Source organism: Toxoplasma gondii, chromosome VI, assembly GCF_000006565.2.
Source record: "Toxoplasma gondii ME49 chromosome VI, whole genome shotgun sequence".
Lineage (NCBI taxonomy): Eukaryota > Apicomplexa > Conoidasida > Eucoccidiorida > Sarcocystidae > Toxoplasma > Toxoplasma gondii.
Window position 1 is genome coordinate 1,550,479 of NC_031473.1, and position 26,987 is coordinate 1,577,465.

Here is a 26,987-nt window from a genome sequence, read left to right on the forward strand (position 1 = left end):
TGTCAACTCCATAGGTGCGGGAACCTCTCCGAGATCATTTCTTGTATTAGCAACTGAAACAACTTCCCGCTGCGTGTTGGGAATCTCGACTTTATCCAAGTGGTTCCCAGGAATATGGCACCCGGAAAAAACTCGTAAGAGTTCCAGGCAATTCCAGTCTTGAAAAACAAAGGCATGCGTTTCCATCTCGTTCTTCATTTCAGAGGAAAGACGTCTCACCTGTTTCTTGTTTTTGCCGTCGAGGATTTGTCCACGGACTCCCCCGGTACTGAAAGCAACCGTATTCTTTGGCTCCTCCACAGCGCCGACAAAACTGCAGTGTTTTCACCTTCCCTGTGTAACTATCTTTGTTTTGTTCTCTTTTCCAGACCCCGTTTTATTAAGCTGCTCTGTCCTCTGTCCACTCCTGTTCGACACTGCCTCAGATTCCGTGTTCTCGCGCTGACTCTAGGAAAGTCCCTCGACACAGCGAATTCGCACTGGGGAAACTGAAACTGGAACGTGCGTTGCAGCATTGTTGCCGCGCAAAACAGCCACGTTTGTGCCAAGGACGCATGCCAGCATAAATTTGGCTTTGCGCTTTGAGGTTAGATCTCCACACAGAAGCCGTCTTCTGTCGCATACCTTTTTTACATGAGATCTGGTGCAGGAGATACAAACTGAAGGGATGTGAGAGTCGTGCAGTGAATCGATTCCTAGAGTTTCCGTCCCAAGCAAGGCTGCGAGAGGGGAAGGCGCGAAACCCAGAACAGAGTGTGTAGCCCGGTTTATCGACGCGGCATGTAAGAGAACGACGGTATCGGTCTGACACGAACAAAATACCGCCGAAAAAATGTGCCATGGGCGCAAAAAGGCACAAATACCTGCATGTTCGCATTTGTTGGAAAACGGGAACTCGAGTTAGAAACTCGATTGCATTCAAAAGACTCTTCCTGTTTCCTCCACACAAACGCAACGTCAAAAACGGCATTAAGGCACAGCGAAACACGCGATGCCTTCTCCGGAGTGCACCGACAGCCAACGCAAAAAACAAGTCGACCCATGCATGCGTGGAAATGTACATGGGGACGACGTGTGGGCGTTTCCAATTCTAAAACATGCAAAAACCGCTGCTTAGGTATTACGGCGATCGCAGACATCCCAGGTATGTTCGAGACACCAAACGGCGTCGCCCCTCTCCGACAATGGCAGCAAGCGGCTCAAGACGACCCCTCATGTTTTCTTCTCTGAGAGCGTTTCCCTCATGCATCTCCGTTCTCATTTCGCGTTTCCTTGGAACGTGGTCGAGCGAAATCTGGTTTCCGCGCTTTCCCGGCGTCTGTCCCAGCGCCTTCTGTCTTTCAGTCGCCTTCTTTTCCATTTCTGTTCATCTTGTTCGATTTTGCAAGTCCTCTTTTCTTCTCGTTCAGGTGCGCCCAGCCAGATCCAGTTGTTGCTGGCGAAGCTTCGCGCCTGCATGCATTGCAACGCCGTCGGAAAGCCATGAGAAACCAACACAGGCTCCTCCAGAAGCAGCATCCCTTTTTACCTTGCTACGCATACACAACATATACGCACGTATACGTATCTATCTGTGCACATGCAAATAGATAGATCCAAACACATCCAAATATCCACAAAAACATCTCTATCTATTTCTATGTATCTATTTCTATGTATCTATTTCTATGTATCTATTTCCATCGCTCTGTCTCTCTCCCCATGCTCGTGTACATGTTTGTTTGTGTCTTCACAGATCTCCGGATGGCCGTCGGGCCGTACGTAGAAAGTAAGGTGGAACGGTCGCAGAGTCGTGAGACGCGCAACGTCGTGTCGGACGGTGGGGTGTACAGACGACTTGTTTCCGAGAATCCACCTCTCACCTGCCGTGGTCCGAGACTCGTTCGAGCTTTCTGCGCGGCGGGAGCAGGCGTCTGAGACCTCGTACCATTCGTCGCGGCCGCCTTCGTCTCTTCCGGAGTCGGCAAATGGAGCACACGCTGCTTGAGAATTGACGAATATTTGTGGTGTCGACAGAACCACCGTGTCGGACCAATCCCTGGCGGGCGGTGGCTGCCGCGCAATGAGATCCTTTTCTTCCTTCGCTGGAGGCAAAGAGCAACGCAGTCGCGTCGAACTGAGGTCCCCATGTTTCGAAGGGAACATGAACTACGTTGTGCGAAGGCGTTTTGGCTCTACGACCCAGTGCCCTTTTTGAGAAATCCAGAATTGCGCGCGGCTCTTCGGCTCTTCAAAAACGCGATTCGCAAAGGAGAGGCGACCCTTACAGACACTCACAAGAATCGAGCAAGACGCAGGCGCAGACGCACGCGAAACGAAGGAAACGCACACCGAAAGAGAACCGCCAGAAAACAGAGAGAAATGCCAGAAAAAATACGGAGACAAACGCGAAGGGACAGGCGAAACACAGCAGAGAAGGACAGATGAAGGCGCCGGCGAGGAAGGAGGCAGAGCAAAGGGAGAGAGGATGGAAAGAAAGAAGAAAGGAGAATGCACGGCGAGAAGGCATTGGAGAGGAAGATGTAAACGACACGAAGAACGACAAGAAGAAACGAGAGAAGACCGGACAGAAAACGGGAAGAGAGGAACAGATAAGAGAGGCAAACAGGGGAGAAGAAACAGGAAAAAACAGCGACACACGGGCAGAGATAAGCCACGAGAACTGGAGGCGTCTGGCGTCTCGGAACGCGCAGGGACGAGCGCGCTTTCCACCGAGAGATGAATCGCGATAAACGGGGAGCTACGCCAACAAAAGAAGACGAATCGCCTACGGACATAGAAAGGACGATACCTTTCCCCGCCACCCTCACCCCCCCGCCCGAGTCTCATCTTCGTCTCCTGCTTCGTATACCTGGTCACCAACTGTGTATTCTCGTCTCGGTCTTCTTTTGCCTCTCCACTTTCCTTAACCGTTTCATTCTCTCTGCCTCTCCCCCGCGATTATCCTTTGCTTCTCCCTCTTGTTGTCTCTCCTTCTTTCTCTCCCTCTTGGTCTCTGAACTTCCTCTCCTTCCCTCGTGTCCTCCCTTTGTTTTCCGCCGCACGAATCCATTTGTTTCTGACCTCGTCGGGTGGCTTCTTTGAGGAGTTCGACGGCGCGTTCGCGTTCTGCCTCAACCTGTCTCTGCAGCTTGTCGTCTCTGCGGCGAGTCGCTGCCAGGCGAGTGTTCTCTTCCTCCAGCCGCCGGTACGCGGCCTTGACTCCAGAGACCATTTTCTGGAGTCGCTGCTGTCTCTCCATCGCCGCCGCGCGCTGGGACTGCCAGAGGGCATCCCACTCGCCGTCGCTGGAGAGAAAGGAAGCCTCAGAAGTCTCTGAGGACTCGGTCTCTGAAGAAGACACCTCGGTCTCTCGCGCCGCCGCCAGCCGCGCCTGCGCCGCCTGCAGACGCGCGCGCAGGGCGTCTGCCTTTGCGCGGGTCTCCGCGAAGTCGGAGGATGAGGAGGACGAGGGGGAGAGAGAAGATGCAGAGGAGGCGGAGACCTCACTCGACGACGACGAACTAAGCTGCTGTGCCAAGTGCTTTCTCTGGAGGCGCGAACGCGCTCGAACTGCGAGCAGAGCAGCGCCCATCGAGAGGCCTGGCTTGGCCTTCGGCTCCGGGGCCGGAGTGACTCGAGTGGACGCAGGAGGCTCCGGCGCCTCAGAGGATGCGATCGACGAAGGCACAGGGACAAGCGGCGAAGTCTCGTCCTCTTCGCCTGGAGTCACTGTGACGACTGCGGTCGTCTCGCTCTCGGGCAGTGCCTCGCTCTTCTTCTTGTGTTTCTTCTCAGTATGCTTCTCTTTCTTTTTCTCTGTCTTCTTCTCCTTCGTCTTCTCCTTCTCCCCATCCTCGCCGTCGGTCGGCAGAAGGATGCTAGGAATCGCCGCCGCAGGGACAGGCACTGGAGGAGGTGCGAGGACAGCCGAAGCTTCCTCAGGTTCCGCATCTGTCTCGCCGTCCTTCTTCTTTTTCTTCTCCTTCTTCTCCTTCTTCTTCTCCTTCGGCTGCTCCTTCTCCCCGTCCTCGCTGTCGGCCGGCAGAAGGACGCTAGGAATCGCCGCCGCAGGGACAGGCACTGGAGGCGGTGCGAGGACAGCCGAAGCTTCCTCAGGTTCCGCGGCTGTCTCGCCGCCCTTCTTCTTTTTCTTCTCCTTCTTCTCCTTCTTCTCTTTCTTCTCCTTCTTCTCTTTCTTCTCCTTCTTCTCTTTCTTCTTCTTCTTCTTGTCGCTCTTCTCGCCGGCCTCCTCCAAAACCGCCGTGCCGTCGACCTGCATGTCGCGAGTCGGAATCCCCTCAGAAGTCTGCTGCTCTCCTTCGCCTGCCGTTGCTTGCTCCTGCGCTATCCGATCCAAAATGTTCGTTCCTGGGCCGTCCCACTGGAGAGTCGCGCCGCCACCTGACGCACACCGCAGAGAGGTGAAAGACAGCGATGGCGGGAGAATCAGGATGGAGAAAAAACTTGCTGGAGAATACACACGAACAAAGCATCGCATGTCGTGTAGCTAAAGACTGAGTTGAAGCGCGGACTTAAACCGGATGAAAGAGGAGTGAGTCAGGTTCCATATCACGCAGTGTCAAATTGCTTCAAAAAAATACAAGTGCTCGCAGTGCCATACGAGCAAAATGAAACCAGTGCGGACGTCTTCCGTAAGTGTCAACAGATGAGGAGACGTCGAGCGATTTAGAAAGCCGCAATTTCCTTAAAATGGAATCTTGGACTGGCACATTGTAAATGAAAAACTGGAGACTTATAGATCACTTGACGAGGTGCATGTTTTCACTAAATGTAGCAAGGATACATTGATTATTATTACTTCTCTTTAGAACATGAAACAGGCGTATGTCTTGCAATTGCGTTTTCGGAAGCTCGAGAGAGAAGACAAATAAGAAACGAGTTACTGAATCTGTGTTTGAATGCGTAATCAGAGTGATCTGAAGAGGACTTGCAAGTGGTACCTGTGTGTTTGCTTTGTTGAATCAGGAAGAAAAGCTGTGCGTCGAGAAAAACGGTTTGGCACAAAAGAGAGAACCGCGGAGACACAGAGAGACAACGGAGACAGAGCGAGACAACGCGAGACATCAGGAGAGAGATCCAGAAGGCGAGAGAGGGAAAGAGAGAAACGGAGACATGCGAGAGACAACACAAGGGCAGGGACACAGATGCAGATGGGGAGACCGAGCGAGATGGAGATGGAATGAAGAAAACGAAACACTAGAGAAGAAGGCCTTCACCGGTTTGATCAAGGCGGACATCGGAGACAAAAGCCGCAGAAGTCAGATCTGCATGCTGTTGCTCCATGCAGGCACAACTTTGGGGACTGCGGAGTTCATCTGTCTCTTCATGACGACCCCGTTCTTGGAGAGAGAAAACGGGGGAGAATGAAACGCGTTTATATTTCTCGGTCGCAGATGATGACTAGCGAACGACCTTGGAACCCCCGTACAGAAGGATGCAGAGTTGGCACTTCATATTCGCGCGTCAGTCGAACTCGAGCATCCTGTGTCTCGTCGACCGAGCTGAAGAAAATGTCGTTTGTATTCTTCAGTGGCTTCTCCAAGAGACTAGAGAGGTCTTGCTCGACTTGAGGTGGAGAGCGGGGTTTCTGACCAGGTGTGCGACTGCCTGTTTCTCACCCGTGACTTCTTGGAAACGGCCTTCTTCATGCGCCATGCTCGGAAGTATGTCTCGGAGTTTCTCCATGAGCGCCACCGAGCTGACAGCATCTGCCTCAGTCGCGTCGTCCATCGGTGGTCCGACCGCGAAAACAATTCGCTTCTCGGCGTACCTCGCCTGGAACGCGCGGACGCGCCCCGGCGAGAGGCTACAAAGACGAAAGGAGAAACAGGATCAAAGCATCGGAAAGGGAAGGCGAAATGCACACAGAAAAACCATCAGGGCGTTTTCTCCATCCGAAGTCTCCCGTCTCCGTTCTCTAATCCGTTGCGCAGCAGATTTCCTTTCTTTTTGGATAAGCCGAAGCACACCGACGGTGCATGTGAATCAGAAGAATGCGTACACTCGCTGAGATGAACGAAACCGACACACACGGCGCATGCATACGCTGAGGTTCCGTATCGTTTTGCTCTCCGGTTTCCAGACCTTCTTGTCTGGGCCTCAGGCTCACGAGAGGCGAGGCCAGGAACTCTGAGCGTACCCCAGGTGTGTGTTGATTGCATGTTCGACGTCGCTCATGAGGTTCTTGAAATCTGGCGCCTCAGCCTCAGTAAAAAAGTCTCTTTCAATTGCAATGGCAGCGACCTCTGTTCCCTCCACCTGATCGTAGGACCTCTTCTTCACTCGGGGAACTGCACCTTTCTTCACGACCTTCTTCGGCTCTTCATCTCCTTGGACCGCCTCTGCCGAAACGCTCTCCTCCGCAACCGCCGCCGCGGCCGCGTCGCCATGCTCTTCTTCGTTGCCTTCTGCGCCCTGCTTGTCCTCTGCTCCGTTGTCTGTGAAAAAACACAAAACGCAAGAACGAACACTGACAACAGGCAGACCTTCTTCTTCGTTCCGACTTCCATCGTGTTTCCTTCTTTTGACTCTTTGTCTCTGAGAAGTCGAACCGGAATGACCAGAGAAAACGCCCAGAAGAGAGACGATTACTGCTCCAGTAACAGATAGGTCCACAGAGACTCCCCACGCGGCCCTTCCTAGCTGCTGTGCTGCACCTGCTCTGGGCGGCGGAGTGCTACGGCCAACAAGGAGAGACTAAGCAAAGAAAAAAAGGAATAAAAGACAAGCGCAACAACACACAGAGAATCAACGCGTGGAAAAAGGAGATGATCACCATGGAGAACGACGAAAGAATCACCAAAGAGAAACAGAACCTTGACTGGCAATGCATTGATATAGTAATCGTACAAACACTCAGCTAGTTATTGAGTGAAACTCGTATGAGTCCAAAACCATAACTCCACGATAAATTGGTGCTTATACAAGATACTATTTTATATATACTTTTAGATTAAATGCTCTATCCATTGTAAATAACTTTAAACAACCCGATTGGTGTTTTTATGAATTACCTGTATTTGCATTTGATGAGATTTATTATTATTATTCAGTCCCTTTAAATATCTATACTAATAGAAATAAATATAAATCAACACTATCCAAATTAGGAATGCAATTAAAATTTCAAAAAAGCTAAACTTCGTATGTAATTGTTGATAGGGTATTACTATTAAATTTAAATAATTTCTTCCTAATCAAAATGGGATTATTATCTTCCTATTTCAAAGTGGAATCTATTATCCATATTGAATATTTTGTTATTTAGGATCAATTGTTAGTAATATGGGTAATTCCGTCTCAACTATAAACTCTATTATTTTTAATATGTTTGGTTCGTCAAGAAGGATTTAACTTCTAATAATAATTTAACAACATATCTTAAAACTCATGCAGAAAATTTTGCTCAATTCGAACGACCATTAATGGTATTGTAAGAAAATACACATTAATTTCTTTTTAAACGTTGTTCGGCTCCTACGGTTTTAGAATCTCAACTGCATACATGTATAGTTGAATTATTTATGAAAACGAAAGCTGGATTAAAATATTTTACAATTCGGAAATGATATCGAGGTAATTAACTAGAAGGTAGCTTGTATAATTTTACAACTAACGGAGGACTTTGTATAAAGGTTATTGAAATTCGATGCAAATTGAAATGTGATCAGCAATAGCTTGAAAATATCCTTCTACATATTAAATAGATCTTTTAGTATTTGGTTTTTATAGCGGTGCTTTCAGACTGTCAAGATTCTGATACTGGAACTGAAATGTGATATATTGGAAAAAGTACAAAAAGCGATATTTTATCTAAACGTCTTTCTTTTAATTTTTCTCTGTATACTTATAGACGTTCAGTTGCAATTCAAACCGGCATTTAATAGTTATAATTATTATGGATGTAATGCCTTATTAATAGGATGAAGAGCCTTTACAGCTACGATTCTTAATACTATTATCAATGTTTCAGGATATAACCATCAAGATGTTACAAAATTCCAAACGTGAATCAGACGTTTTCTTCTTTCTATTACAGAAAAGGTTAAATCTAAAACATACATTAATGATTCCACGTTACGAGTATTATTATAATGTATGTTTTGAAATTTCTTTTGAATTAGAAGATTCCCTTTTAATCGTAGCAAGGCTGTAAAAATTGTGATTAATTGTTTTATTTCAATAATGTTGTTTAAAATTATGAATTTCAAAATAAAGACTTTTTTCAACCAGATCGAATACACTTTTCATAAGGATTTTTACTTTTTTACAAGAAATTATTTTAATAAAAAAATATATGTCCATAATATTGTAATTTTGACTACAAATGTAAAAAATGAAAGTTGATTTGTCTTTTTGAGTATGTTTTAAAGTCAGTAATATTTATTTTTTAGATAATGTTCAATATATACATTGTTTGATAAAAATCCTTTTGCCACTAACATCTCGGAATTTGCAAACATCAATTTTCCCCTAATATATATTGATTCTGGAATTACCTAAATATAGTTCATGCATTTTTTTCTCTATAACAGTAGGAGAGGAAGGCGGCTGGGAAGCAGAGAAAAGGCATGTAGATGATAGAGGAGATAAACAGAGAAGAGGCACGGCAGAAAGCCACAGACAGAAACAGAGAGAAACTAGACTAGGCAAACACAAGAGAAGGAGGGGGGGAAGCGACAGAGGAGAAGGACGGAGAAGAAGCGCAGAGACAACAACAGAGAGCAGACACAGACAGCAGAGGAGGCCAAAAACATAGAAAAGGCACCGAGGAAACGAGAGACAGAAGACGTAGAGAGAATGCTATGAAAAACACGACAACAGGAGGGAAACGGGGGGACAAAAAGAAAAGGAAAACGACACAAAATAGGTAAACAAACGAAGAACATGGGGGGGATGCGCAGAAACAATCGAGGGAAAAGCGGAGAAAATCGAGGAAAAATTAAAAAGGAACAGATGACAAACCGAGAGGAGAAACGCCGAGCGAAATTAGGGGTAAAAAAAATAAAAATAGAGAGAAAAAAAAAGCCATGCCTCGAAGGCGTTTCGCGCTTACCGGCGCCCTCGTGGCCAGCCTTGCGTCGTTGCTTCCGCGCTTTCCTCTGTGCGTCTTCACGAGATTGCTGACAAGACACACAGAGAACGTCTCTCTCAATGCATGCACACCCTCAAAAGCCGAGTCACATCTCAGATGTTTCTTCTCGTTGGCATGTTCGTTCTACTCCATCTCCTCGCAGGAACAGTCAGGCAGAGCCGTCTTCATTGGCATTTCAGTGAGCATCCCCCGACAAAGAGCACTCGTCCAGGTTGTTGCTCCCCATCACCCATTAGTCTCTTTCTCTCTCCTCCCGGGATTGTTCTTTTCATCGTTTCCTCACAGTATTTCAGAGCACGTTCTTCCTCTATCTACTTTTGCCTTCAACTGCTGTCCTTCGGCGAAGTGCCTCCTTCTCACCATCTCGTTTTCTGTTTTTTACAGTCCGACCCGTATCCCCTTCCATCCTTTCTGCTGTCCCTCTCTCTCTGCCTCTTTCTTCCCGTCTTCCCTTCTCTTTCCTTCTCGCTTACATCTTTTTTCCTGTTGTTCTCGTGTTCGTCCTCTTTCCATTTGCTTCTTTCTTCTCTCTTTCTCTACCTCTCGTTACTGTTCTTTTTTCTCACCCTTCCCTCCTCCCTCTCTGGTTCTCTCTCGTGGTCTCTCTCTCTCTCGTCTTTCAAGACAGCTTGACATGCAGTGTTTCGGCCTCGTCTGGCGCTTGAGGCCTCGCGTGCAGCGTTGCATGCTGCGGCGATGTCCCCGTTTCCGCGTTGTCTCCCTGTTTCGTTACCTTTTCCTTCTGAGCAAGAATGCGTCTCCGTTCTCTCTCCGTCACCTTCTGTGTGACACAGATGTAGACGTAAGTCGAGACCAGTTCACCGGGAAGGTTGTACAGCATGACCGCGAGACTGAAGAAGGCACTCCGGTCTCGAGACTCTACGAAGTCCACATTTGCGATGATGGCGTCACTTATCGTCTTGGAGTCGTACGTATTAAAGTGTAGAGGAGCCCCGCGCACCCTGCAGAGAGAGCAGAAAAACGAAGGCGAGGTACAGAGAGAGAGAGAGCGAACTGAGAGAAAGCCGGTGACGGAGAAGCCGCGGCAGGAAACTCGCAACGAATGGAGAGACGAGGGTCGAGACACGAGAGGAGAGAAGGGAGAAGAGAGGAAGGAGAAGAGAGAGCAGAACGAAGGGAGACGACAGACAGAACAGGAGACGAAGAGCGGCCAAGAGGCGACGCAGAAGAGGAAGGCGAATACGCTGAAGCGCAAGAAACTGAACAGCGGGGAGAAGAAAAGGAAGGGATTCTGGAAACAACGAACGCAAGACAGAAGGAGAAAGCGAGAGAGAACAGACAAGAAGCCGCGCTTGAAAGAGAACGACGGACCCAAACAAAGACACGAACGAAAGACATCCATCCAGAGCCGACAGCTTCTGAGGCCTCCCGACAGCCAGAGACTTCGACAAGACGATACATGGACTGACCGAGCAGCGAACTCGCGAACATGAGAAGAAAATGGGGGAGACATGTGGTGGCGACCAGCCGCAAGGAAAAAGAAAAAACCAAAACGAAGAGCCCTCGCTTCCCGATTTCTGTCGGCGGATGTGTCTTTCCTCCACACCTGTAGCTACACGGGACCTTGGAGTAAAACGCCTTTTTCCAATCTTCGAGCTTCAGACGAGCGAGCTGGAAGTCTTCGTCGCGAGCGGTGGCCGCTTGGTGCAGCAGTTCGAGCCCCCTGAAAAAGTACATGCACACTGCATGCGCTCCATGGACGGCTAGTCGAGCGAATCCGAACGAAGTAACAAACTTCTCGATCGACCACGCAGCTACGCACAGTGCAGCTTCTGCAGCGCCTCCGTTGGAATCGAGCACAGCAGACAGGGGAGGCTTCTCAGAGCGGTGAGCCGGAGTCCGGTTTTGTGCGACTCGAACGGGGGAAGGGCATCTGCAGCGTCACCACCTGTGGAAGAAGACCGCCGCTCGCGCGGTAGCGAGAAGACAAGCTGTCCAGTGCCTTCAGCTGCCTGTCCGGACTCTCGACGAGTTGCTTCACTGTCTCTGTTCGCTCGGGACGTACATTTGCAGAAACGCGTCGAGGACGTCGTCGCGATTCCACTTGGTGGGGAGGTTTCGCGTCGCGCGAAAAGCCGTGATGTCACTTAAGACTTTTCCCTGGATTTCTTGAGCGGCCCTGTCGAACTGCCATTCCGCTACCTTCGCTCCGAAGCCTCGGACGATGAAGCAGGGCGGCACATCGTGGAGACCCGGGGAAAACTGGTACCACTGCTCCTGCACAGCCGCGGAGAGCCGGAGAGAGGAGACAGGCGCTCTGCAGAAGCGAGGAGTGCAGAGGTGCACTGCGTTTCCGAATTCCTCGCGAGCGCCGTGCATCGACAGCGAAACCATCGGCAGTTTGAGAAACAAGAAAGAGCGGAGGCGCGTCAAAACGCCTTCAAGCGTGATGCACATCACTCTAGACAGAGGAGACAAACACAGAAATGCATCGCGAAGGCAAAAACAGAAACACACGCACAGACCTCGCTGTGAACTCCACCAAACATCAATCTATTTTTGGATACATGCCTATGCACATGTGTGTGCATGCGGATCTGCATGTTTGCATACAGTCATGAACCTAGACACACAGATACATATACATATATAAATATATATATATATATACATATATATATATATATATATATTCATGTGCGTATCTATTTGTATATGTGGTGCGTGGCTTTTTCTGCATGCAGAAAGATGTGCATGGACGAAAGACTATGTGCACCGCTAGATCCGAATGTGATTTCGGATTCGCGAACACTCGGCCATTTCGCATGTTTTCGCATGTTCACGGGTCGAGACTTTACGGCAAGCGCCCTCGTCCTGGGTGACTGGAGCCGCGCAAAGACTCTCGGAAAAGAGCAGTGTTTCGCTGCGTTTCTGTCCTCTCGCCTCGGGTGCCTGACGTCGCAACAGGACTGCCGCAGAGTGTCGAACGGAGACAGCTTCAGCTGGAGAAGTGACGCGATTGTCTCCTTTCTTCCAAGGCGCGTCTGAGAGGACGCGAGAAATGCCTGCAAGGGGACCGTCTCTCCACTTCGACTCACCACATCCCAGATGTCGAACCATACTTTCGCAGGATTGCCGTCTTGAATGTTCAGCCAGACGTTGCGATTGTTGAACATGATATCCAGCGAGCGATACGGCAACTTCGCCCCCCCGGTCGGGAACTCCGATTGAACGAGATCCTCGCCGCTCCTGCAAAGAAAAACAATGTTTCCTGTGTTCCACGTCCAGTCCAACCAAAACACACACACCTCAAATCAACCACCATTCTAACCTACAAATCCATATATATAAATATATAAATACATGTATGCGCATAAAATATATCTGTCTAACCGTGAATACGTGTGTGCATCTATATCTCTCCATCTCGACCTACAAGCTCATCCATATATGCACATGTATACATACATATATATATATATATATATATGCAGGTACGCATGAATATATGTTTATGGAGAAGCCGGACCGGCATGGCCTAAGGCACCTGTGAGTTCATCCGAGCAGGCAAGTACCTGTCGGGAAATGCGATACTGGAGGTGAAATTCTTCTCGTATCGTTTAAATGTCTGGTTGGGTCTTCTATTAACTGAGTCTCATCGAATAGAACCGTTTGCTCCTGAATGCAATGGTACAAGCTTCCTGCTGTTCTGCAGAACTCTCGGCTTTCGTATATTTCGTATAATGAAGACGACAGAGTTGTCGGCAACTTTTAGCGTGGTAAGTGTACCTGCACGGCCGCTAGGTCATTCAAAGGGAAGTAAAAAATATGCAGAACCATTGTGACACAAACCAAAGGGAGAAGGATCAGTACCCCATCAAGAAAAATCCACTCGACGTACATTTATTCGCATACGTATATATAAACGTGAATGTATATATATATATATATACATATATATATACATATATATATATATATATATATATATATGTATATTTACGCATACAAATACAAAGTCGAATATGCACGTACAGATCAATAGATGTGACGGTGGAAACATCCTGAGATGTACATGCATAAACGGAGGAAACGATGAGTTGTGCTTCAATTCGGAAATTTGGCAGTTCTTCCAAATAACGACAGGAAGACCTAGTCTCGATTCTGCTGCAGAGCTCACCGAGAAATGTAGTCAGGTGTGTCGGCGTCTACTGACACTCCCAAGATGCTTAGACGCTTTCTCTGACAAAATGAGATGACAACAGTCCAGCAAAGACGAAAACAGGCAAAGAACAATGAGATCTCGAAAGCTGCTGCGGAACCTGTGTGCGTGTAGCAGACAGAAAACTCGAGGAAAAGAGTGAAGAGCTTTTTCAAATGTAAGACGCATCTCGAGAGAAACAAGCCGGGGTCACGGCGACCTCCGAAAACTGCGCTGCGGTGAGGAGCGCGATGGAGAGCAGAGAGTGACAGGAAAAGGGATGTTCGACCGTCGACGGCCTGTGTTGACTGTATTTGTAGGAAGAACATGCGTTTTTCAAACGGCTCCAGAGAAAAACAGTCTCACCCTCTGGATATTCATCATCTTCAGGATGCCGAACTCAGGGTCCGCCGACAGCCTACAAAGACGCAGACAAACAAGCTACACAGTGAAAAGAGAGAACGCGACTCTTCTCGCTTTTTCGTTCTTGCTGTCTCCCGCTTCTGTGTAGCGTGACAGACCCATCGGACACACAGCGTAAAAAGAGAAAAAAGAGAAAAAGACAGAAAAAAGGAAACGAGAGAGAAGAGAGAAAAAGAAGCGGGAAACATAGACAAACGTGGGAACCGAAAAACGCAGGTACGGCTTTATGGTACATGCTGGGCTCCTCTGTTGTCAGCCGCGAGCCTCGCCTCTTCCACATCGTTCTCCATCTGATTCGTCCTCATCGTCCTCTTTCCGCATCGCCAAACTGTTCTCGTCTTCGCCTTCTTTCGTTCTTCCTTGTTCCCTCCCCTCTCCTTCTCTCTCGTCTTCGTCTTCTCTCTCTCGTCTTCTCCTTCATCTTCTTCTTTCTGCTCGTCTTCTCTCCCCGCTTGTCCTGGTCTTTCCTTTTCTCTTCTCTCTTCCTCTGCGCGCTTCTCTCCATCTCGCCTGCTCTGTTGGCTTGCCTTTTTCTCCGTTCCAGGCGCCTGTCCTCTCCCGGTGTTCCGCTGTCTCTCACCTTTGCAGCGTGTACGGATCGCGAAAGCGGTGCTTCAGAGTGTACACCAGGCCGGTCGTCGTCTCCCAGAACTTCACGACTCCACATGCGCGGTCGTCGTCGTAGTGAAACGTAGCTACCCACGCATGCATGTGTTTATCCCAGAGCGTTCCTGACGAGCGACAGGAACTCGGCGAACGCAGGGAGGCCCAGTCGAAACTAAACGCACTGTAAAAGTCTCCCCGCTCCCCTCGCTCCCCGCGCCGCTCCCTTTACTCCACAGCGAACATCACTGCTGCAGCGATGCGCATACAGACATCTACGAACTCGTCGCATGTAGACTGGCACACACAAAACAAAAAATATGCACAGTTCTACTATAAACACAAACCTTTTCATACACGCATGAAAAGCGTGCATACATACTCAGAGATATATATATCTCTATATCTATATCAATATATATATATATAGATATATATAGCTATAGATATATATATGCATTTGTGTCTGTACGCTATGTGCGCATATACATATATATATATATATATATTCATACACGCACTGAGTGAGAGAGTGTCCAGGCTTGATCGCGACGCGCGCATGCGTTTCGCATGTTGCTCGACATTTGATTGTATCTGTTTCTCACCAACACAGACGAAGGCGAAGGCTGGGAGACCGAGGAGAAGGCTGGTCATGAGGATCGAGTGATCCATGGCGTTTCCGGATCGAATTTGGACGGCGAATTCTGGGGTGAAGACAAGGTTTTCTCGTTTGACCGCGAAAGGCACACACCGGCAGTAGTGGAAGACAGAGCTCTCGGAGTCAACGCCAAAGGGCGGTCGGATTCCTGGAGAAAGCAGACGGAACGTTACCGTTTACGCGGTGTCTCGCATCCGAATCCAGCCTACAGCTTTCGCTTCTTCGCTACAGTGGCCTCAGCACTCGAAGTCATCCGATCTGTCGCTCGCGCGTTTCAGCGCTGGCAAACAGAGCTCTCGAGAAACATCAGACGCCCGATGGAATCTTGTTCCCTGACGGACAACGAAACTCCTCTTCAAGAGTTGCATTCGCAGACGGGGAAGATGTTGCTGAGGCGAGCCGATCTGAACTGAGGCAACTCACCTCTTCACTCTCTTTCTCCCCATGTCACTGCTTCCACTCACTTGTTCTCTGTCCTTGCCCCCGTCCCTCTGTTCTCTCTCTACGTCTACCTGATTCGTTCTCTCTGCCTCCTCTCCATCCAGCTCTAGATCTCGTTGTCGTCATCCGCTTCTCCAGGTGCAGCCCACTCTTCACATTTCTCTTCTCGCGCCTCCTCTCACACAACTTTCTCTCTTGTTCTTCTCCCGACTTCCCTTTCTCTCTCTCCGTTTCTGCCTCTCTCTGTTCCTCTGTCTCCCCCAGTTTCGCTCAATTCCTTTCAACCGCTTCTCGCAAAGTTGAACGTAGGAAGTTCGCTTGCTGAAAAACTTCTGTAGCGTCAGATTTCGTTGATTGAGACCAGTGTCTAAATTTAGTGAACGGTTTTGATGAAAACAGAGAGTTGCGCGTCCGCATGGCAAACGCCCGGTAGCTCTTCTCCACCAAAGTGTCGAGAACGTATGTGCCTCTCCGCGCCTTTTTTCCTCGCAAGAAAAATCCTGCAAAGCGGCAAATCACTCACTTGTGACCATCGTGGGTGCGTAGTGGGTCTCCTTTCTCTGGTCAAGAAACTCGACGTCGAAAAAACGAGGCGGACCTACTCCTGTGTCCGGATTTACCAAGCCTTTCTTTTCGATGACCTCTGCGTACATTCGCTGAAAAGAAAACGAAGAGAGATTCTGTGCAAATCCTCAACCTGTCGTTTCCAACAAACGTCGCAAAACGTCAGAGAGTTCAGGCGAAACAGGAAAGACCAAGACGGGAGACAGCACGATGGGGGAGAAGAAGAAAGACGAGAAGATGGAGAAGAAGAAAGAAGAGAAGATGGAGAAGAAGAAGAAACGGGCAGACGAAAGGTCTGGAAACAAACATGCATTTTGGTTCACGCACTTACAGGTGTAGACTGCAGAGAAGAGAAGAGGAAAGAAATGCACACAAATCTCCGCCCAAACAATCGGTGCACTCCTGACGAGAAGAGATCCTCAGTCCTAACTGAAGCCTACGTACGCAACTCTTTGCGAATATACACGCATGTAAATGCAACAGAAGTTTGTGCTGTGTGCATTTGTGTATTTATGCGAGACACAACATCACATGCAACTATGTATTCACATAACTGCATCTTTGTATACCTGTTATTACATGACTGTACAGATACAGGCGTGTACATAGACCTGCAGTGGCATCCACGTCCATATAGAGGGACCTATCCATGCTTGTCTATGTGTCTGTATGTGAGTGGAGATTAAAAGTCACATCGTCGATTTCACCAAACGCAAAAACGTCTCAGACCCAGGACGCCTTCTCTCCGGAAACAAACAAGATTGGAGACGCCGAGGCAGCAGCATTCCGACAAGCAGGCCTGCGTGTCTCCACGCATTTGAGGGGCTGTCCAAAACGAAAGAGAAAGACTGCCAGCTCAAACGCCAGCGCAGAAGGCGCTAGACCAACCAACTGAGACGCGATACACACAGGTAGCTGGGATGTTGCAGAGCACAGGAAACGCCCCGCACACTGTGCTGATCATGCACTGATAAGACGAGTCTCGTAAAAGAAAATTCCGTGGAACATTCTTGGCGTGATCTGTTGCGGAGCTCGACGCTGCGTCCATTCTTGGTTTCTTATTAGTGTCTCAGGCAGTGCATTCCAATTCGGTACAAGAGCGAAGAGGGCGCCTGCTACACATGAGTGCTCGACGCATCACTGGCCGTAAAGCCGAAGCTCCTGCACAACTCAAAAGCGTCCTGTTGACGAGGTGTACGAAGCAGGCAGCTCGGATCCCCGCGAACCGCGTGACCATGGTTCGCGAGGACTCTCTTCCTGCAAGGGAGCGACCTAGGAAAATGCGAAAAACCGCTTCGTCGTCGCGAGGATCTTGCCAGCTAGCATGCACCACCGACTGCAACCGGACGGCGTCGAATGTCATTCAACAGAGCGAACGAGAACGCGAAGACGTTTTCTACGAACCTTCAGTCTTTCGTAGGTATTCCGCAGCGCTCGAGGAAAGTTGCTCGTTGTCGTGATGCGCTCAGGCTCCGGCAGTCTGAGAGCAAAAGAGGAAACGGAGACCTGGCAATGGTCTCGCCGGCCGCCAGCTCAGCAAGCAGACGTCCACGAGACGGCACAAACACCACAAGGTCCCGCCAAGCCCCGTGGCGCCCTTCGCGCCGGCTTTGTGCGAGACAGAAACGCAGAAAAACGAGACGAAACGCGCGCCCTGTATGGAAGGTTTGGGCCGAGTCTACGAAACGGTTGGTGCGTTTTTTCATGGAATTCATTTCAGAACGTCCAGCGACTCAAACGCGCTGTACTGAGTAGAGCTCCCGCCTTCCATCGAATGACTCGACATGCATTCCGGCCGGTTTCGATCGACTGTGAATGCATTCAACTCTCTCCTGTCGTCGTCTCCTGTCGTCGTCTCCTGTCGTCGCCGTCGAAGCTGCCAGTGCGACCTCTGCGTGCATCTGCTCAAGTGTAGCGATGCAAGCGCGCCTCCCTGTCCTCGATGTCTCCCTCAGCGAGCCAGAAGCTACGCGAGAGCGGTACGAAGATGTACGGTGGCATCCCTCTGCATCGGAGAAAGCATCTCGTGGAGAGGCTAGAGAGACGAGAGAGAGACAACGGTGCGCAGAGACAGTGGCCGAGAGGCGGAGAGAGGACAACATGGCCTAGGGACAGGCAGAGAAGGAAAAGTCAACATGACCAGCGGTCGCTCCCCGAGCTGAGGAGGAAGAGACCTGGCGAGACATGCAGAGACCAGTGGAGAGACAAAGAACTCAGGAAAAGCCTGGCAATAATGGTCACTCACTTGTCGATGCCGGAGACTTCCAGAATGTCGGGGCAAGTCCACGCCTCGAATTGAATGGTCGACGGCCGGTCTGCCTTGTGAATGAAGGCGAGGCGTCTGGAGGTGGAGAAGACGCGAGTCTCGTACGACTGTCGCGTATTCGCTTCTCTGCAAGAAGACATGGCCAGTCAGTGGCGAGCATGCATTTGCAGATCTCTCCCTCTGCTGGGGTCCTATCTTTGCAAGTGGAAGCAAACTCGCATCCATTTCTACGCATACACAGAAATAAATGGACAAACAGATAGATAGATAGATAGATAGATAGACAGATAGATAGATAGATAGATAGATAGATACATACATACAAACATACATACATACATAGAAAGAGATATAGACACAGATAGATGTGAATAGAAAGATAGAAATAGATAGATAGACGTACGTAGAGGCGTCTGTATGCATAGGCATATAATGCAGCACATACTCAAATGCAGATGCATGCAGGGAGATGCTCATCTGCGAAGTGCACAGACAAAGCCACACCTTCAGATATATAGGTCTCTATATGATATGATTTTTGGCATACAGGTCGATTCTTTGCATGGCGGTGAGGTTTCGCTTGTTGTGTTTTTCGTTGAAGAAGATTTCGTAGAGGGAGAAGGAGCATCCACCGAGATGATCGACGTATCCCGGGCCAGTGCCCCAGACGTCTAGCCAGACTTTTCCTTTTCTCGTGACGTCGGACTCCGTGATGTCTCGGAAGGCAGGAAGACGAAGGGGAATGGTGACCTCGTCGTCCCAGACAGGATTCAAAGTGTTTCGCACTGTTCGCGTTCGCCGCGAAGTTCCGTCGAAGGATACCTCCACGTACGAGTCGACCACAGGTCGATTGTCAGGCGTCACGATCTGGTCCACGTCTTTTATTCGGAGAATCAAGTACACCCGGTCGCTGTCCGACTGAGCAGGCAGAGCCGCACGAAAGACCGAGCGCAGAAAGAGAACACATGAGAAAAAAAAGAGACGGCGAAGGGCAGACAGGCAGCGAAGGAGAGGAGCAAGACTATATATAGGAAAGATGGAAAGAGAGCGATGTGAGGGAGACGCCACCGCGAGAAAAACAAAAAGCATCACAGCGAGAGCGAAGAGCAGATATACAAATATATGCATATATATATATATATATATATATACGTGTAGATGAGGACATACAAATATGTAAATATATATATATATATATCTACATGCGTGTGTAAATATGTCTACATTTGAGGAGAGCGCCAGCGAGACGAATCGGAGGAAAGAGTCGCGGGCAACTTGAGACAAGAAGAGTCATGAGAGCACACCGAAGGCTGGGCGCGGGTGCAACGAAGGCGGCGGGGGCAAGAGGCCTACCTCTGAGACTTCGCCGAGTTGACGATATCTCGGCAAGTGGGCAACCATCACTGTTCCCTCCACGAATCCGAAACACCATTCCTTCAGCTCATGCCCCCAGCCTTCCATCTTGGCTTGGAGCGCCAACCACATGGGCGTCCCCAGCTCGGTGCTCAGGCAGGAGTAATCGACGACGCCGCGGAGCGGAATCTGGCCGTAGCCGATCTGGCGCATCACTTTCGGCGCAGTCGTGTCTTCGACAACGACCTAGACAAGCACAAGTCGCATGTGAAAAGCAACGATCGAACACCCAGAAGAAAAAGCGCAAAAACACTCGGCAGAGAAGGAGGCGAACAAGCCAGTGACGAAGCCAGTGAAGAAGCAAGAAAGCGAACAAGCAAGAGAGAGAACCAGCGAGAGAGCAAGAGAGAGAGCAAGAGAGAGAAAGAAAGACTGCAAAACTGGGACGATTCAGAAAAGGAGTAACGAGAGACAGAGAAAGCTGCCCAGGTTGGGGAGAAGGCGCCAGTCGTGAGCAGAGGGAACTCCACTGGCGAGGGGGAAGAGAACGGAGTTCAAGGACGTAGACGTTCAGCGACTGGGTGGAGCCAAGCGAAACCCAACAACAGCCGAGACTGCGAGAGACTTGGCGTCACGGGAACTGTGTATTAACATGCACATCTGACAGGATTATAACTCGTCCACCTGCGGGAAGAGGTGACGCGTAAAAAGAGCCGGAAAACTGCTGAAAGTCAGGCAATCACATCCCCGCGAGTGGAGCGAGGCATCTTGCGTTACGAGAGTCTCAAAGCCATGCAAGAAGCGCCTTACGAAGATACACTCATGCGACCCTCATCGACTCCTCAACCAACTCACGCCAATCCTCTCATGTGTGCGTCTGTTTGTGTGCATAAACACCGACGTCTCCAGGCTTAAGCGACCAGGACCGCTGTAGCATACGGGGACGTTAACACCGCTGTCTTCAAGTGTAGATACAGATATTCATGTATGTGCCTACACCGCAGTATCTCTTCCCGTCTGCGCAATTCTGTACGACCCTCGTTCTAAAGATTCAAAGGGAAATCTACACATTTGTCTCCAGTAATCCTGTCGATAACAACATCAATATCCACCAGTGTATACACATATAAATAGATACACACACATACAAACGCATATACATACACATATATATATGTATATATATATAAGTATATATGTATATAATCATACACACATACAAATTCCCACATAAGCGGGCAGAGACACTCACATAGGATCCCACGTAAGCCTCCACATGCTTATTTATATATTTATATATATATATATATTTGCAAATGGAATGCGTTTACTTGGCTTTGTTGCTGACCTGTATGTATGTGGAGTCGAGGTCTCTGAGAGTGCCGCGGAAGTAGATTTCTCCGAGGTTATCCCACCTGGGGATTCCGTCGGCAGGACGTTCGGAGGAGACGAGTCCGAGACCTTTGTTCATTGAGCTTGCATGCATGAGGGAGATGGTCATTTTCACCTGGGGTCCGTCTGCTTTGTTGCCATCTTTCTTGTCCTCGCCTTTCCTTCTCTTGGACAAAGGCGGCCTCAAGGAGGCAGGCAGTTCCTCGAGCTGGTCGGAGGCGAGAATGGTGGCCTGGTGCTGGAGAAAGATCTCCTCCATGTTGCGGTTGCCGTCTTCAGGTCTGTTCGACTCCAGGCCGGACGGCGACCGCGTACCTCGATTCGGCATTTTCATTGCGCTTTCGAAGCCGAGGTGAGACAGACGCGCGGAACCTTTATCCGCGAATCCGCCGAGCATCTCCGGTCGAGACGCGCCCGGCAGCAGCTCTCTGCAGGGAGAAGGAGGAAACCGAGAAAAGCTCAGGTCCAGTGAAGCACGGATACACGTGGATGCGGAAGCGAGCGAGCGAAAGAAAGAACGAAAGGAAGAGAGAACGAAAGCGAGGGAGAAAACAAGACAGAGAGAATTGCTTGAAGTTAAGACGCATTCGCAAATAGTTGGCCATGAATCCACATTTTTTTGAAATTGGCTCTATAGCTGCCTGGGCAAGTAGAGATCTGGATGAAGCCACCCATCTATACAAGCACCAGCACGCACACACATATACCTACATATATATATATATATATATGTATATATACATGCATAGAAGTATATATATATATATATATGCATATATATGTATATATATATATATATATATATATGGAATAACTATTTTTGGGTACGGCGTGTTGATGGGATTTGTGACGTACCTTTGACTGTCTCTTTTTTGCATTTCTCTTTTGACTTGTCTCTGTTGAAAGACGTATTTCGCTTGATCTGCGAGCTGGTGACGCTTGAAGCCTATCGTCGCCTCGCGCGTGTAGCCGCCCTTGTTCTTCCCGCGGTTCGCGATCTTTTCTTGCAGAGTTGGACATGGCATGATCTGCACGAGGCGCCACTTGACAAAGGACAACTCGAAGTCGTACAGCTCCTGGAAATACAGGTGAAAGCTGATTCGACAGCGACGCGACCGACGCCCTACAAAGCAGGCACACACCAAACAGCGACACACATGCACCAATAGAAATACTCAAATGCGAACACAACTGTGCAATTATATATATATATATATATATGCAGGTGTAAATAAATGAATAAATGAATACATAAATAAATGAATTAATAAACGAACAAATGAATGAATACATATGCGCGCCCATGTGGTTGTGTGTGATTTTCCATCACCTGCATGTGCGTCTGGTCACCTTTGTAAATAAGACAGTATGTTAGTGAGTGTTTCAACCAGAAAGGTAACATCTTCTGCACATGTTTGTGTACATATATGTATATATGTATATACATATATATATATATATATATGTACATATATGGGCCTAGGTGTCTTAGTGACTACGGATGTCTCTACACAGACGCATGTGGACATGTTTCCATCTACAGGCAACTACACAGATTTTTTTGCATGGAACGATACAGCGACGGATATGAAACGAGCAAAAAATAGAGGGATGCGGACGCTGAAGCTCGACGAATGAAAGAGTTCCGCAGAGAGATATCTGAGACTCCCGGTCTCTCGTCTCTCTGGGGAGTCCGTGAACCACGCCTGGACTTGTGGTTGGTACACAGAAAATCACCTTTGATGAATTTGTAGAGGTCGCGCTCGACGTGCGTTTCTCCGGTAGCCAGATTTAGCAGCGCCTCTTCATAAACAGCCTCAAGGTGATTCAGCGTCCAGTTCCGATACTCCCAGACCTGAGAGAAAAGGAGGCGGAAAAAGACTAAAAAATTCAGGAAAAAGAACGACCGAGAACAACAGACACTCGTGGCACTCGCGAGAAGGAAAAGAGAAGGCAGTGGTAAACAACGAGAAACAACAGAAGAGACACAAATACAGACGCGTTGCATTTGACTGTTGCCACACGTGTACGTACAGCCAAACCTATCGTACGGCATCAAGGTGATTCCATATCGGTTGAACGTGATTCCTTTTCGACCATTTGTGTTGTTGTGTCAGTGAACTGCGTTTAAGCGTCCTTGATACTTCATGCACGCGTTAATGACATTCACACTGATAAATCCCCGAAAGGCAAAGAAAACGAGGGAGCAAAAAAACAGCAACACAAGCCAGCCACTCACTCCTTCGCGCAGCCGCTCAAGCATTTGCGGACCTCCTGATACCATGCAGGGCCCCTCTTGGGGTGTACAGACACCTCGGCCTCCCCACTAGTAGCACCCACCGCGCTGCACGCAGCTGCTGCTGTTGCATGCGAGCGCCGTTTTCGTTCGTTTGGCGTCGCATCACTCACCTTGATTTTCAGCTTTTCTCTTTCGAGGTCGAGGTAGGACCCGCGATATTCGAAGGCCTTTCGAAAATGCATGTCCACGGGACCTGCATTGCTCACATCTGGAATGACGGGAGTTCGCAGGTAATTCTTGTCTTGTCCTGTCGCGTAAATCAAAACGGACGTTCCTTTCTGCAAACGAAAAGCAATTCATGCAACGCCACCGTTCACGCAGGCTCTCCCTTCACTTTCTCTCAATCCCAAAAGCCTTAAGAAGCCGCCGAACGCGCCAGAACTAAAGCGAATCATTCATACTAGAGCGATAAAGAGGCACAAAGAAATCTCTCTGAAGATATATGTATATATATATATATATATATTTAAACATGAATATATGAGTATAAGTATATATATGTAAGCATGCGTGTTATATAAATATATATATATATATATAAGTGCATTCGTAGATGTTCAAGGAGGTACGCACGCAGATCTCTGCCTCTTTCTCGGTGTATACAGATATAGATAGAGATATAGATAGAGATAGAGTTACAGATATAGAGATACAGATATAGAGATACAGATAGAGATAGAGATATATATGTATATCGGTGTAGACGTCGACACACGCATGCACAAGTACACACTGGTTTCCCCGTCACATTTGTGAGGAAGGCTATTGTGTTTTCGGTGAAGGCGGCCGTTGGCGCAGCCTCCGACAGTCGCGTGGAGAGAGAGGAGACCGACGTGGACTTTGCATTCTTCGCGTGTGCCTCCGAACTCGAACTCCATGAAGGCGGAGAAGTTGTCGTCCATGTAGTTTTGAATTTGCAGGTTCCACAGGACAACCTTCCATCTTCTAGGGTACGACCAGTGCTTGCGCTCGTCCTCCGCCTCTCCTCGCTCTTCTGGAGGCTGGTCAATGAGATCGAGAAACTCCTCGTAAGTGTACTCCTGCGCTCCTGTGTGCAGACACGGAACGGCTCGCGACGCAGACGCTCCACTGAGTCGACAGCGCCGCTCGCGCAGCGAAAGGCCCAGACCTCCACCAACAGATGCATGCACCGATGAAAGCGCGAAGAAGCGAGATACGCATTTTCTCGACATCGAGGAGATGCCGAGCCACGCACTTGCGAGGAGATGTGTGTTGTCCAATCTCTCGGACATGCGCGCATGCATTGACTGTATACACGGAACCCATACGCAAACAGACACACATGTAAATGTATAAAAATAGAGATGTGTGCAGATGTATATGCTTGTATATGCATATATATATATATATATATATACATATATATATATATATATGTAAGTTTGCGACAATGAATGTGGGGAGACGGGGATTTGGTAGGAGGTTCTTACCCCCAGACTCACCGGAAGGTGCCCTTTGAACAAATGTACGGAAGGTGAGAGGGAGTTTGTCGCTCTCGGTTCGACTTTTTTCCCCTGCCCAGCCGCTCACCGAGGAGCAGTTGGAAGACCCGGAAGCACAACTGGACGTAAATATATCAAAATCTACGTATACATGCATGTGTGTGCGTGTAAAGATACATATATATATATATATGGAGAGAGAGGCTTTTGATTCGTCGTCTTTGCGCGTACCGAGAGACTCGTCGAAGAGCATTTTCTCGATTTCAGCTTGGTCGAGAGGCTCTGCGCCCTCGCCTCCTTCGGCTGGCGCAGCTGCGACGTCTTCCTCTGCCCCCCCTGCAGCTTGGTCGGGAGCCTTCTCCTCGGCAGCCTGCGGGGGCTTCGACTCCACCTTGGCCTCTGCGGCCTCCACCATTTCCTTTAGTTTCATCATCTTGCCAACGAAGAGAAGACGAACCGCGCGAAGAACACGAGACGAAGACAAAAAGAAGACTGGACGACGACGAGAAAAAAACGGAAGGAAACGAGAAGAAGACGACGAGTAGAAGGAAACCACGAAGCCGGCCTGGATGGAAGAGATGGCAGAGAAGAGAAGGAGGCTGAGAGCCGAAGAAGGAAGAAAAGACGAGGAGAGAGAACGACGGGGGGGAGAAGAGGCTCAGAGTAGTACACGAGTAGAGCGGTCAGACGAGAACAAAAGAAAAGAAGAGAGCGCGGATGACGAGATCAGGAAGAGTTGCGTTGCAAAGGATGGAAACAAAGGATTCGGAAGAAAGCCATTCTCGCAGGCGTGTGACTTGCAGCGGTCCACCGTCGGGCCGGAGACCTGTTTCGCCAGGTTCCGACATGGTGGAAGGAATTCGAGAGAACCTGGCGACACGAGAGAGACGAGAGACGATGAGAAAGAACTGGAAATCGCAAAGCAATGGGCCAGTTCAGCTGTCGCTGCCTGCGGAGATGTCGCCGGCGGCGGCTCTGACTTGTCCGCGCGCGGAGCTCGGCAAGAGACAGAACAGAGGCGGGAGGAAGGACGACGCCGGGGACCGTGGAAGCAGGAAGCAGAGAAGAGGCCGACAGAGAGAGAAGCAAAACGCGGAGAAGCAGAGAAAAGGTCGAGGAATCCGAGCAGACACGGCGGGAGATGATCGGATGAGAGACACACGAAACAGCAAAGACTGAGTTCAACGTCACACGAGCATCTGAAGGCGCCGTTCTCCTCGAACCTCTCTTGTCTAAGCAGAGGACTATCGCTTGTAGAGAGGAGAAGAAGTTGTAGCAGTCTCTTCTGAAACAAGGACGAAAGCGCAGGGGGAAAAAGAAGGACTTTCAAGAAAAATTCGTGAAGGCAAAACCCAGGGGGAAAAGCGGGAGAAAGCAGTTGCAACAGCTACGGCGCATGCGCACTGTCGGGCGTCGAGATACACCTCGATGCGTCCGCCGTCCAGTCAGTGTCATCTCTTCTTTCCCTCTGTCTCTCTCGTTCTTGGCAAGACAGGGAACGAAAGGCACGTTCCTCCGCGGGTGAGCACTTCGGTTTCCTCTGTGTTCTCAACTGCGAGCGTCAAGGCGCTGGCCTGCAGAGAGCTCCACGCGGCTCAGGCCAGCCTCCGGCCCCCCCTCCGCAGCCTGTAAGCGGTTGGAGAAGACCCAGAAAAACAAAGGCAGAAAAGGCAAACATTGCTGGATATCCACTGCAGTCATCTCCGCTTTATCGGTCGTCTGTACAGCACAGACTTTCCTCCGTCACCGAACACGATGTCCGGTTGCGGGGTGGCAGTCAGGATAGAGAAGCATGCCTCCCCCAGTTTGACGTCGGTAATTCTTCAGACGAGAGCGAGAGACGCCCCAATGTCACGAATCCTCTTCTTTTCTGTGTTTCTCTGAGCAGCATGCGGTCAAACAAAGGGTGCAGTGCTCTCTGTCTCTCTCTCTCTGCGCGTTCAAGAGCTGCGCTTCTCGCTCTCCTGCCTTCCCCCAAGGGTGACAGCCTTTTGTGTAGAATTGGTTTTCTCCCCACATGTCAGGAGCAGATGCTGATTATCTACCGTGTTTGATGAATAGGCTTCATGGGAAACAGTGACTTTTTAAGGATGTTAGACAGCAGAATAAAATCCACGCCAGTCCTCCAGTCCTGAGTGTGTAGCCGCCTGGCCAGGCAAGCCAAGGCGCTTCGATCAAGACGCGGTCAACTGAGAGTAGCGACATTTAGCCTCCGCAGTTAGTGTAGGTGGGTGAGAATCCGCAAGGGAAGGTATGGTCTCCGCGA

The 26,987-nt window shown here is 49.2% G+C and overlaps 2 protein-coding genes across 2 annotated transcripts; one reads left to right on the top strand and one right to left on the bottom strand.

Moving 5' to 3' along the window:
• Positions 1-742: 742 nt before the first annotated feature.
• TGME49_240910 (hypothetical protein) lies at positions 743-26,040 on the bottom strand. Its single transcript, XM_018780616.1, has 25 exons — positions 24,953-26,040; positions 24,092-24,306; positions 23,369-23,536; positions 22,697-22,814; positions 21,815-22,082; positions 20,916-21,387; positions 19,568-19,813; positions 18,762-19,132; positions 18,194-18,340; positions 17,353-17,428; positions 15,908-16,040; positions 14,891-15,091; positions 14,263-14,413; positions 13,626-13,677; positions 13,239-13,300; positions 12,157-12,307; positions 11,124-11,335; positions 10,665-10,781; positions 9,831-10,059; positions 9,059-9,125; positions 6,143-6,440; positions 5,622-5,809; positions 3,064-4,383; positions 1,863-2,084; positions 743-1,452 (listed from the first exon to the last, which is right to left on the bottom strand). Exons 1-25 carry the CDS (start codon positions 25,152-25,154, stop codon positions 1,406-1,408), a joined length of 5,733 nt encoding a protein of 1,910 aa, XP_018637601.1. The 5' UTR covers positions 25,155-26,040; the 3' UTR covers positions 743-1,405.
• Positions 25,300-25,866, top strand: TGME49_240920 (hypothetical protein; the record flags this gene model as incomplete). The annotated part of the gene is made up of 1 exon (XM_002366670.1): positions 25,300-25,866. One exon carries the CDS (start codon positions 25,300-25,302, stop codon positions 25,864-25,866), a length of 567 nt encoding a protein of 188 aa, XP_002366711.1.
• Positions 26,041-26,987: the final 947 nt, after the last annotated feature.